This window comes from Lathyrus oleraceus, chromosome 6, assembly GCF_024323335.1.
Source record: "Lathyrus oleraceus cultivar Zhongwan6 chromosome 6, CAAS_Psat_ZW6_1.0, whole genome shotgun sequence".
Taxonomy (NCBI): domain Eukaryota; kingdom Viridiplantae; phylum Streptophyta; class Magnoliopsida; order Fabales; family Fabaceae; genus Lathyrus; species Lathyrus oleraceus.
Window position 1 is genome coordinate 401,984,409 of NC_066584.1, and position 13,439 is coordinate 401,997,847.

Here is a 13,439-nt window from a genome sequence, read left to right on the forward strand (position 1 = left end):
CAAGGTTTAAGGTTCGTGAGCTCAACCTGGTGTTAAAAGCTCGCAAAGTTTGTTTAGAAGTTTGAATACTAATCGCTCTAAGATTCTCATGGAAAGGAGACTAACAGATTCTTTTTGCCATTTGGAAGGAAGACTCGTTGTTTCACTCTGCTATTTACTGTTTGGTTGGAAGTTAACCTTAAACTTCATTTTTCCTTGTATAAGGCGGGTTCGTGAGTATAACATACTAAAAGCTCTCAAGTTTATTGGATACTCTCAAGGTCAATTCTTTGGGAGAGAAGTAGGTCTTTTTTCTTGTTTGATCGAACCTCTATAACTCTCGGTGTTCTCTGTTTTCCCTAAACTCTTTATTTTTCGCACTTTACATTTATGCAAATTTTATTTTTCCGCTGCTTAATATTAAAAGAAATTTAAAAATGATTTTAAACCCTGATTTTAATCCGCAAATTTTTTCAAAATCATGTTTTTCTGAATCACACAGTTCACCCCTCTCTTGTGTGTCAAGTCACATGTCCAACACGAAGAACCTTTTCATAAAACCCGTAGGAAATTGGGGATCCTTAATCCATCCTGTTTTAAGTGAAGATTGATTATATATTTTATTTAAAATTTCTATATATTTTACTTTTTACTAATGATTTCATGTGTAGAAATTTAATTCTTACCAAGGCTATTGGCACGATATATGTATATGATATGTTGTGTATCCATCACACTGTATTGCAATATTTGACTCCATATTTATGCATTTAAGATCGTGTTAAATGAAATCTTTATTTATGTGCATGTTGACATCTTTTTGGTATGACCATGCATCATTTATCCCTATTCCATGTAGTTTTGTGTGTTTTAATCCTTTTGTTTTGCTGATAAGTAATTTCATGTCATTCATATGCTTTTTGTTGCATATGGCATGTCTAATAGTGTATTCATCTGTAATATAATCTTCTAATTTTATGTATACCTCTTTCATTGTCTAATGTTTAGTATAATTTGCTATGGATTAATTATGTGTTTGAAAATGTATGAACTAAGATTAGACATCATTATTATCTATTTCTTTTTTATCTTGTCGAAGGGGGAGAAGTTGTAATGAGTCTATTCTATTTATTTACGTTATTTTATGCAAATTTAGTGTGGTGCAATATTTTAGGGGCATTACTACAGATAAGAGATTTCCTAATGAAATTTGACCTTGATCAGGGATTCCACTGAGGCAAAGTCCCATTAAATAGACGCCCTTACCTTATTTTAATTGTTGATTAAAAACTAATAGTCTATTACCATGGTTGAACATAATAACTAAAAGGAAACCTATCTCAGGGACACACTTTGAATCCTAACAGCTGCAATTTATGTTTTTATTTCTTTTAAAATAAAATTTTAGGGGATTTTTCTTCCCATCCTTAATGATGAAAATCAACCCTATGTAAATCCAAAATTGCCCTTCATAAACATGGAAGTATATTTTCGGACGCAAATAAGTCACGCCGTCATTTTCTTAGAAATGAGTCTAGATATTCATCTCTGTAATAACCCCATATACACCTCATCCATTCACATGTTAGTCACGCTTTCATTTCACCATAATTTAGTTCAGAGATGCATTTCCGTAACAGTTACAGATATATACTCCCATAGTCACTCTTTAGGCAGTAAAATTTGACATTTTTGAAGAAATTCACTGTTGTAATAGGTCATGTATAATAATTATACCATCATAGTAAATTTGTTATCAATTAAACCATACACAAATGTAATAAGATTAAAATATCATATATTAGAATTAATCTAGAATCCATAATACTATTAAAATGACAAATTACAAAACCATAATATTGTCCATAATCCATAATATAAAATACTATAAAATACTAATAGGTATATTAGACATGTCGTTTCTTCTCTGCGTCTTGTACTGCAATGTTGTCTTTGCCTCCGATAGAATGACATATATGGTTGCCCTCCTTGAAAAGCTTTCCAGAAAGTCTCCTCTCTATATATCCGCTCATGCAATGACCTTTATACGACGACATGCAGGTAACACATCAACAATATATTTGTCATAGCATGTTTCTCCTCTAATATCTCCTGATGAGCTGGCCAAAGTGGATCTGCGTGAGCATTTGGTGTCATGTAAGGACGTGACACTCTAAAATATCATCGGATGTAGACGAATTCACTACTCAATTTGAGATGAGCTAGAAGACTCTGTGCTTCATCTAGTACCAGATGATTATAAAAATCATCACAAATTGCATCTAAATCTTTGCGGAACATAGTGGGAGGAGCAGACGCTGAGGGGTCTCTTGGAATAACTTGTAGATACCTGAACTAGCACATGACTCACTCAGGAAGATGTGAATACATGATATATGTTCAATAAGAGAACCATCTAGAATAGAATGCTATGTCATTCAATGGATGTGTATGACGGTGATTGTCATACGGTGTGTAGTGTATATCATCTGTTGTAGTGCAATCAAGAAACATTGCAAATGGCTCGATCGCCTGATTTCCTTTAAACGAGACAAATGCACAAGCATGTGGTTGATCCTTAGTGTAGTCATCAATATAACACCAGCCGGAGATACATGGAAAGTGTTAGAGGATCCATGCTTGAAAATGGTACATATGAAATATTAGTAATAACGTAGCACAAGTAATTGATGAGAAGTAATAGATAAATCATTGGATTGAATGGAGTAAAAAAACACCGAGATATAATGGAGTAGAAAATGCATTTGAATAGAGAAGTTTGAAAAATGATTGAGAGTGATTTTATTGAAAATAAGGGGGAAGATCTATTGCCTATTTGACTCAAACCCCGTCCAAAGATATATAAAAAACGATTTTTTTTACTTTTAGAAATTTAAAATTCTTTTTTTTTCTTAGGAATTTTTTTTTGAAATTAATTTTCTATTTTTCTAAAAAGTATATAAATTAAAGAAAAAACTAAAATCTTTTGTTCCAATCAAATTAGGGTTAAAGTTCCATAAAAAAGTATATAAGGAGATTTGAAAATAAGAGATAAAAAAAATACTGTTTCAATAGAGAACCTAAAATTAAGGGTGAAGTAGGGTTTTAATTTTCGAGGGTGTCCTATATGTAGGGTTATTTTGATAGGTGTCAAGTCAATTTTTACATTTACAGGCATGGAGTGAAGCCACAGCATTGTTTAAAGGGCATTCCAAAAGGAGAAACTCACAAACCAAAAAATACTATATCATTACTTTTTCTTTCCATCTTTTGCTTTTCTTTCCTTTTAACCGTTTAATATGAGTTTTGGCTAAGCTCATCAATCTCACAAACCATCTCGATTTGCTCGAATTTTCCTTTATTGTCTTCTTGTGTCAGTACCTACAACCCTTCCCATATTCATTTTTTTTTGTCTTTTGAAGCATATAAAAGCATTTCACTCTCACATTACTAATATTCACATCAAATTATCCTATAGTTTTCAGAAAATATGGTACCAATAACCACATACTTCTTATTATTTGTCTCTTCAATCTTCTACGTTATCTGGGATGCTCGAAGTGTGTTAGAGGAGTATGCTGCTCAACTTGATCGGCCTGGCTTTCGACTCTCTTCAATGGGTTTCGCTACTTACACCATCGGCCACCTGGATTTTCCAACCATGATGTGAATTTACATTGCTTCATAGATTTGTATCTTTGTACTGTTATTATTATAATTATAATTATTATCCAACAATTTAGGTTGTTCGTCATGAGTTTATGTTTTCTTAATAGAGAAATGTGCCTATGTGAGTAAATTAATGAAATATTTTAGTGTTTAGATTATCAACTGAATTGTGTCTTATGTGTATAATATTTTTTTGTATATTTGGTAGTGATCACTTTTTTTTATTACATATTTAAATATAAACAAAAATATATAGTTTTTAAATGTAAACTCAAAAGAGTATTGTTTGAGATAGATTTAGAGAACTAATGCTAAATTTAGAACCCTGCTACACAGTTTCAAAGTTAAGTATGGGCTAATTCATAAGGTTTAATTATGTCAGGTTAAAGTATAAAATACAATCTCATAAATATTATTACAGTTTAATTCTAATTAAATAAAAAAAATTATTCATTTTATCATGATTAAGGTACGATTAAACTACACGTACACACAAGAAGATTAAAAAGAATAAATTGATATGGCTTTGGCTCTATTAGCTACTCCTAGGTTTTAGGTTTGAGCCTTGAAGCATTTAACAAATGGTTTTGTTTTTCTTATGAGGTGTTTTTCTTTTCATAGCTTTAAGTGAACGTCACCTATATAAATAATGTTTTCTTTTTAAGGCACATAAGTGCTGAAATTATTTGGATGAAACATGACGTGCAAGCAATAGTATCACTCGAATGCATGGAATATCTTGAAATCAAAGGCCCACAAAAGAATCTTGTTGTGTGTGCTTTTTTTATTGTTGCGTAAAAGCATTCACAATCGGGCTTCTTCGTGATTAACAACTTAAGGGAATCTCTTATATATATGGAAATTATGAATAATAATTATTAGAACTGTCAAATAAACCCTATATTTAAAAGGCCCAATTATTAAGTTCTATTAAAGCCCCAATATATTAACCCCTTTATCATTGAGATTTATTTTAGGCCCTAAAATTTTAGATCCTTTATATAATGCATTTTTTTAGGCCCCGTTGAGGGGCCTTATTTTATTCCCAAAATTTGGACGTTGAGTTTATCACTCCATTCATGTTCTGTGCAAAGCTTCCGCCACCGTCAACCAATTACACCGTCGTCGAATTCGTCGAATTCATGTTCTGTACAAAGCTTCCGCCACCGCCACCGGTTTCTTACCGGCGGAAACATGGACTCTGATTCCGTCACAAGAGACTCTTATTCTGATGTTAGGTGTCTTCAATTTTCCCAATTTAGCCTTCACTTTGGTATCTAATTTCACTTTCAACGGTAACCCGTTCTTGCTCTTCATGTTCTTCTTCAACTCTGTTGCGGCGTCGCTCTCTAGCGGTGCTCCTTTGCTCAGAATGGAAGCTTTTAGCAGAGTGGTGTTCTTCTTGCCGTGTTTGAAAGAGGGGATTGTTCCGTCGCCGACATCGATTTCGTTGGAGAGAATTTGAATGGAGGTGGGTTGGTAAACGAAGGTGATGTCTTTGTTGGGGTTTTTGGCGGTGATGTTGACGTTGAATTTTGAGTTGAGAGTGGAGGAAGATGTGAGGTTGAGGTAGGAGAGTTTGAGGGAAGTGACGGTGAAGGAAGGACGGTGGGGACCGTAGATTAGGTAGAAAGCAGTGCCGGCGATGCCGATGATGAAGAGGAGGATGAGGATGATGAGGAGGAGGTAGAAGAAGAAGGTGCAGCAGCAGCAGCGACGACGGGTACGACGGTGATGGGGTTGAGGACGGTAGGTTGGGCGAGAGGCACCGTACAGTTGGGCCTTTGTGGCTGGGAAAGATGGGTTGACGGTGAATACGCCGTTACCGTTGGCGGCGGTGGTGGTGGGTTTGACGGCGGGGTATACTCGATCTGTCATGGTTGTTTGGGAGAAAATAATACTGTCGATGGAGGGAGAGAGAGTAAAGTTCTTTTATTTTTTGAATTTATTTTATTTTGTTTTTCAAAATTAAGTTTTTTTATTTTATTTGGGACCTTATGGCCCTCTTTTAAATTTTGGCCCCATCTAACTTTAGGGCCTATGTATTTTAGGGCTTACTATTCTTTAATTTTTTTAGGCCCCCTTATTTTGGGGGTTGGGGCATAAATTAATTGGCCCCCTAAATTGACAGCTCTAATAATTATCATGAGTTTGCTCCAATATAACAAAAATAGATAATTGAGTTAATAGCAATAAATGTATTGCAAATAGTCACACATAGAACGTGGAACTAACATTAAAAGTATTTATAAAGATCTTGAAACATTAAACTCACCAAAGGAGGCAAAGAGGATAAGGTGCCACATAGACATATGTGGTGGTCTCAAGCATTATGCCACATTTCACATCCAAACAATCCCTCGTCGGTGTAGCCACCGGCTCCGGCTCTGGGACTGGGTCCGAGGGCGTGGGCGTAGAGGCGCTAGTGGGCGTAGAATGATAGGTGTACTGGCATCTTCTTTAATGTCCATGATTATGAAATCGATAGGAATGTAAAATTGACCTACACGAACTGGGACATTCTCTATTATACTGACAGGATATTTGATTGAGTGGTCAGCTAATTGAACGGACATCTTTGTCAGTCTTAACTCTCCCATACTGAGCCTTCTACAAATGGTTAGGGGCATTACGCTAATGCTGGCTCCTAGATCGCATAGAGCTTTGTCTATGACGAACTTTCCAATGACACAGGGTATGGAGAAACTACTCGGGTCTTTTAGTTTGTGAGGCATGTTGTTCTGGATTATGGCGCTACACTCGGCAGTAAGTGTAATTGTTTCGTCATCCTCAATCTTTTTCTTATTGGATAGGATTTCCTTAAGAAATTTGGCGTAGGAGGGCATTTGAGTGATGGCTTCTGTAAAGGGTATCGTAATGTTTAATTGTTTCAGAAGCTCAACAAATTTCCTAAATTGATTCGCAGTTTTAGAACTTTTGAGTCTTTGAGGATACGGAATGGGTGGTTTATAAGGAAGTGGAGGCACATAAGGTTTCTCTTTCTCTTCGGCCTCCTGGGTATTATCTTCTGTTTCCTTTGGTTCATTCACCTGCTCAGTTGAGGTTTTATCTGGTTTTTGGTACATGGCAGGGTTTTGGAGTCTTGGATCTACGGGTCCATCTACTTCTTTTCCACTTCTCAGTATAACGGCATTTGCATGTCCCTTCGGATTAGGTTGCGGCTGTCCAGGAAATGTTCCAGCTGGAGCGGTTGTAGATGCTTGATGTTGAGCCACTTGTGAAATTTGTGTTTCAAGCATTTTATTGTGGGTGGCTAAGGCGTCTACTTTCTTCGCTAGTTGTTTAAGTTGCTCGCTCGTATGTATGTTTTGGTTCAAGAAGTCCTTGTTTGTTTGAGCTTGAGTAGCTATGAAGCTTTCCATCATCAACTCGAGATTTGACTTCCTAGGCATGTTAGGAGCATTATTAGCTGGCTTTTGATATCCAGGCGGAACAACTGGTGTTTGGCCAGGTGCATAAAGGGCATTGTTATTCTTATACGAGAAATTGGGATGGTTTTTCCAACCAGGGTTGTAAGTATTTGAATAGGGATTTCCTTGTGTGTAGTTCACTTGATAGGTTGGGACTCCTACTAATATTTGACATTCTTGTGCAGTGTGTCCAGGGTTTCCACATAACTCACAGTTCGGAGTTACAGCAGCCACGGTGGCTGCGGGTGGTATGGTCAAGTTATCTAATTTTTGGACCAGGGCATCTACCTTTGCATGAACATGGTCAAGGCTACTGATTTCGTACATTCCACCCTTAGTCTGGGACTTTTCCACTGGAGTTTGTTCACCTCCCATTGGCAATGGTTTTGGGCCATGTTTTCAATGAGTTGATAGGCTTCGGTGTATGGCTTATCCATAAGTGCACCGCCCGCGACAGCGTCTATTGTAAGTCTTGTGTTGTATAGAAGCCCATTATAAAAAGTGTGAATGATTACCCGGTCTTCTAGACCGTGATATGGACATATTCTCATCATGTCCTTGTATCTCTCCCACGCTTCGTAGAGAGATTCCACATCTTTTTGCCTGAATCCGTTGATTTGAGCTCTCAGCATAGCAGTTTTGCTCGGCGGAAAGTATCGGGATAAGAAGACGTTCTTCAGCTCCTCCCACGTTGTAACGGAGTTGGAGGGCAAGGATTGCAACCAAGCCCAATCTCTGTCTCTTAGAGAAAAGGGAAAAAGGCGCAGTCTTATCGCATCTTGAGATACACCATTCGCTTTTACAGCATCCGCGTACTGCACAAATTGGTCAGGTGTTCATTAGGATCTTCAGTTGGATTTCCAGCAAATTGATGTTGTTGGACGGCTGATAAGAGTGAGGGTTTCAGCTCGAAATCGTTTCAATGAATAGTGGGAGCAACAATGTTGTTGTGAGGTTCTTGTTGAGATGGGGTAGCGTAGAATTTAAGAGGACGATTATGTGGTACTTCGTCAGCCATGTTTGGTTTTTCTTCTGATTTAGGAGGGAATGAAATATCGGGAATACCGTACTTTTGTTGATATTCGTGTATTTGGCGTCTCACGTATATGAAACGCTCTAATTCAGGGATTGGTGGTGCTAAGTTATCGCCTTGTGAGCGAGTACTTGGAATACAATCAGGGAAAGAAAATGAGAGAAGATTAGTTTTTGATTTTACCTTAGTCTATACCGTGCAACGGAAGAATCACACTATTCGACTAAAACAGGTCCCCGGCAACGGCGCCAAAAACTTGATGGTTCGTCTGACTATATATAAAATATAGTTTATCGGGTGCTTGACTGCAAGTGCACAGTCTAGTCGCTTTAGTTTTAAAAGATATCGATCCCACAGGGACCTATGGTCAAATTAGTGCTGCTAACGTCACTATGTTTAGCTAAGGGATTTGATTAGTAAGAGTTCGGGGGTAATATAGTAAATCTAAGGGAAATTTTCGGTTTTAAGAAAGAATAAAGGGAAGGAATCAATATGCAGCGCATTAATCGTCAGGGATTCGATAAGTCACCGGTGAATAGTTTAAATGCCAAATATCTCTCAATAGAAAATGTTTATTTAAAAGACTTTATCTCACACTCTCGTGGTTGTTGATTTGGCCTATAATTTTAAGTCAGAATGTACGCTCTCGCTGTCCCATTTGAAGTCAAAATTACTTTTTGAAAATAAATAAATTCTAATTGGTTTTAAAGTGCTCTCGCTGTTTTTAAACCCAATGCCTAATTTTTACTATCCAGCTCGAGCCTTACGCTCTCGCGGTTGTTGGTTCTCACTTTAGTTAATTTCCCACTCTCGTGGAAAAATTGTATTAAATAGCTTTTCACGCTTTTGTGATAAAGTTAATTAAATTTAGATTAAAAACTTCAGCCTAAAAGGTTATTTGAGAAAAAGGGTTTTCACCGGTTATTATTAAATCCCATCAAATTAAGTTGCTACATACCGATACCGGTAGTTTAGCTGGACATATTAATTAAAGCAATCGCAAGGCATAAACAGATTAACTCAGCGGCAAACATGCTTATAACAATAAATGGGCAACAATAATAATAATTCAATAAAAACCTGGAGATCGAAGTACAGAGTATAGCGACTCTTGGAGCACTTGAGCAGTCCTCCACAAGTCGGTAGACTTTGCTTCTTCAATACAGACTACTAGGCTTTGCTTCTTCAATACAGATTACTACTTAAATTTAAATAAAGTGTAGTAGTTCCCCAGTGTAGGAAACTACTACTATGGCTAACTGGAAAAACTAACCGGAAAAGGGAAACTATGAAAAGAATGGCGAATACAATAAGGCAACGGAAACAAGGTTGCTGGAAAGAAAGAGAAAAAATGCTGAATGCTAAAAAATGGAAACTAAATTGCAGAGCGTCAAATCAAAAGTAGGCGTCCCCAATTTTTCCCAATTGAGCCCTTTATATAGTGTCCATTAGGTCTTGGTAGTTGAGGAATTCAAGAAACACTTGGTCTTGAGAGAGGAAATCGTGGGAAAAGTTTGTTGGAGGAAATATAGGCACTTTTGGATGCATGTTGCTGACTGCTTCAAAGCGCAGTTTGTGGTCGTGTGACGCTCGTCATGGGCCTGTGACGGTCGTCACAGTCTGGGCCGTGACAAGCGTCATGAATGTGTGGCGATCGTCACATCAGCAAAATCTGTTTTTTCTGTTCTTCTGGTTTTTCTATGCTTTTTTACTTGTTTCTTCTTCCTTTTCTTCATTTTGCTCTTTAATGCGTGGAGATTCAAATACCTGCAAAAACAACACGAATACTTGCGCAATAATCTGGATATTAATCGAAATGATGTGGTTTCTGAGTGTAAATAGAGGCAATTATCTGATGTGTTTTCACGTTATCAACGATGTTGGTCGAATTTCACCAATTAAATCCAATTCCCAATCTCTTAATGGCCATGGCTTCACAATTGCATGTAATTCGCTTACATGGACATGTTAAATGCCTACATGCACTTGACACTCTTGACAACCCTTAGCGAACTTAATACAATCCTTTAGCATGGTAGGCCAATAAACGCCTTGTCAACACAACAACCATCTCATTTTATGCCCCACTTGATGGGCACCACATGCCGTTCGATACAGCCAGATATGCCTCACTCTCACCAAAGAATTTGAGCAAAATACCCTCAGGTATTTTCTTGAATAATTTGTTCCCTACGATAACATAGCCCAAAGATCTGTACTTAACCTTTTGGTCAGTCGATTTGTCAGATTCTCTAACTATTTGAGTATTGCTCTTCGCTAGTCAGTATCAGTCAAATTTTTTATGGCAAAGACCTCAAAATTTCCAGGATCTACTGACCCCAACTTCGTCATTATTAGGTCCTAAGGAGACAAACTTATCGATTTTACTCATCCTCGTACTTTAATCAAATCCTATAACTTCTCTTTTGACACTCTGTATCCTGAAGCAATTTGTGCCAACTCAATCGCCTTTTAATTTTCAAGTCGAGGAACATGTCAAACATCCACAAGATCGAAACACTTGATTAGTCGGTTGGCTATAACAAATTACATGATTAACTTTTCCTTAATACATATGTACTTATTCGTTATCTGCTTAACAACTAATTTTGAGTATCCTCTTATCTCGACTCTTTTTGCCCTCAAATGTAACAAGATTTCGAGACCAAATATTAAAGCCCCATACTGCGCCTCATTATTTAAGCAAGAGTCGTCAATTTTATATTTGAACTTTTTTGGAATCTTATTAGGTGAAATTATTAAAATTCTAATGCCAATTCCATTTTTATGGATGGAGCCATCGAAGTATAGCTTCCAAGGTTCTGGCTACAAATAATTTTAGGGTGCCTCGACTATCGCATGATCGACGATAAAGTTGGCGACCACCTGTCCCTTCATTGCCTTTAAAGGCACGTATGTTAGGGAATATTATGTTAGAGAAATAGCCCATTTTCCAATTCGACTATGCAAAATTGGTTTAGACAACATGTGTTTAATAATGTCGAAATGCGAAGACACATACACATCAAATGGTTTTATCTAATGTTTTAATTTTATACATGAGAAATACAAACAAAGGCACATCTTTTCTATAAGACTATACCCATTTTTTGCATCGTTCAAGACTCGACTGAGGTAATAAATGTACATTTTGTAGAAAATGTAAATTTGGTATTATGTCTTATGTTCTATATAAAATAAAAATAATTTGATTTTGTCACATAATTTTTAGGTTTTGTGTAAAAAAAGATAGATGTCAGTTAAAATGAGATTTAAAACAAACCATAAATGGAAGAAAAAAATTTATACCCCTCGGTTATTAATAAAAAACGACTTAAATACAAGCCTTTTTCCATCGGTTATTAACAAAAATCGAGAGGTATATGGCGCGCGCTACATAGCTTTAAAAATAAAATAAAAGAATGATATTTTTGGGGGTCGAACTAATGACCTTTTCAACTATCCCCTTGGTTATTAAGAATCCAAGGATTGTGGTGACAGGTTTTCATGTCGCCCTTTGTTACCTAGCTTGCCTATCCGAGTTAAAATCCTCTTCGCATCTGAGGTAAAATGGGTATATTTATAATAGTGCTTGTACCACTGCCTTGGAGCTTTCTTCAACTCGTATAGACTTTTTCTCAATCTACACATGTGGTCTTCTTTGCCTTTAACATTAAAACCATCGGGTTGCTTTATATAGATATCTTCCTCCAAGACACCATGAAGGAAATTTGTTTTCACTTCCATTTACTCAACCTTAAACCAAGAATAACATCCAAACTCAACACAGTTCCGATTGATGACATCTTTACAAGAGGTATAAAATCTAATTAAAATAAACATCATTTATTTAACGGAAAACACCACTAATACGACTTTATACCTTGGATACTCAAAGTTTCTCTCATGTTTAACTCTATAAATTTACTTGTTTTCCAAAGCCATTTTTTTTCTTCATGAAACTACCCTAAATCATAAGTGTGATTATCATACAATGATTTCATCTCATCATGCATTACATCTAACCACTTTTTATTTTCATAACTTTCCATGTCTCTTGTAAACACTTTGGTTTAACCTCGTCAGTCAAGGTCACATACTCATCACAATTATACCTTCTGGAAGGTTGTTTGTGTCTATTATACCTCTTAAGTTAAACTTGAGATGATTATGGAGTTTTAACCAGTAACTAAACTCATCTTTCCCTTAACCAATGAAGATGTATTTTTTTGACTTTGCATCTAACTTGGATCTTTCATCCTTTGGAATATGCACAAAATCCTTACAACCAAATACTATCAAATTATCATACTTGACATTCTTTACAAACCAAATTTTGTCTAGAACTTTACTATTCAAAGCAACAAGATGAAATTAAATTAAGAACATGCAATGTCATGTAAAGTGCCTCACTCCAATAACAATGAGCAACTTATCTTCAAATAACATACACATCACTCTCTCGATTAGTATTCTACTCATCCTCTCTTCTAAACCATTCAACCTAGGAGTTTTAAAATGAGTCTTTTCATGTGAAATATCCTGGTTCTTGCAATAGGCACCAGATGGTCCACAATACTCACCATCATTGTCAAAACGAACACATTTCAGCTTCTCATGTGTCTTTCTATCAACCAAAGCATGGAATTCCTTGAATTGCTCCAACACTTGGTATTTTGTATTCAAGGTATATACCTATAATTTCCTAGAACAATCATCAATAAAGATAACAAAACAAAGTGTACCACTCAAGGAACTTACCTTAATGGACAACAAACATTAGAATGTACCAATTGAAGCAACTCTGAATTGCTTGATGGAGGTTATCTCTTGAAGGATGTTGTAGTCTATATACCAACCATGCACATATAATATTTCTTCAAATATGTATTCTTTAATTCTAGAAACGCATCCTTTTTGGCCAAACTTTCAGCCCCTTTTTCACTAATATGACTAATTCTTCGGTGCCATAAAGATGCTTCTATTTCGATAATAATCACATTGTCTCTAGTAACCAATGTTTTTGTCCAATACATTTTATAAAAAAAATTCCCTCTAGTCACAACCAAGTTACCTTTTTTTAGTTTCAACTTTGCAAAGCTAAAGTGATTTTGATAACCACAATCATCAAGCATATGCAAATAGATTAAATTAAAGCATACATATGGAGCATGTTTAACACCTCTAAGCAACAATTGCATTCCCATGTTGGTTTGAAAGAAAACATCACCAAAACTAATTACCTTGGATACACCATCATTATCCATCTTCAACACTCCCAAGTCACCAGAAGTATAAGATATGAAGAACTCCTTCCTCGGTGTAAA

At 36.2% G+C, this 13,439-nt stretch overlaps 1 protein-coding gene and 1 non-coding gene across 2 annotated transcripts; one reads left to right on the forward strand and one right to left on the reverse strand.

Moving 5' to 3' along the window:
• Positions 1 to 4,788: 4,788 nt before the first annotated feature.
• Positions 4,789 to 5,565, reverse strand: LOC127095852 (NDR1/HIN1-like protein 6). Its single transcript, XM_051034484.1, has one exon. The coding sequence runs from the start codon at positions 5,524 to 5,526 to the stop codon at positions 4,789 to 4,791; it is 738 nt and encodes a 245-aa protein (XP_050890441.1). The 5' UTR covers positions 5,527 to 5,565.
• Positions 5,566 to 7,604: 2,039 nt separating this feature from the next.
• LOC127098821 (small nucleolar RNA R71) lies at positions 7,605 to 7,711 on the forward strand. The gene has a single exon (XR_007793514.1). It is a non-coding gene; the product is annotated as a small nucleolar RNA R71 (small nucleolar RNA).
• Positions 7,712 to 13,439: the final 5,728 nt, after the last annotated feature.

What these genes read in the sequence shown, in the direction of transcription:
- LOC127095852 (XM_051034484.1), bottom strand. Translation starts at nt 5,526, where the DNA reads ATGACAGATCGAGTATACCCCGCCGTCAAACCCACCACCACCGCCGCC.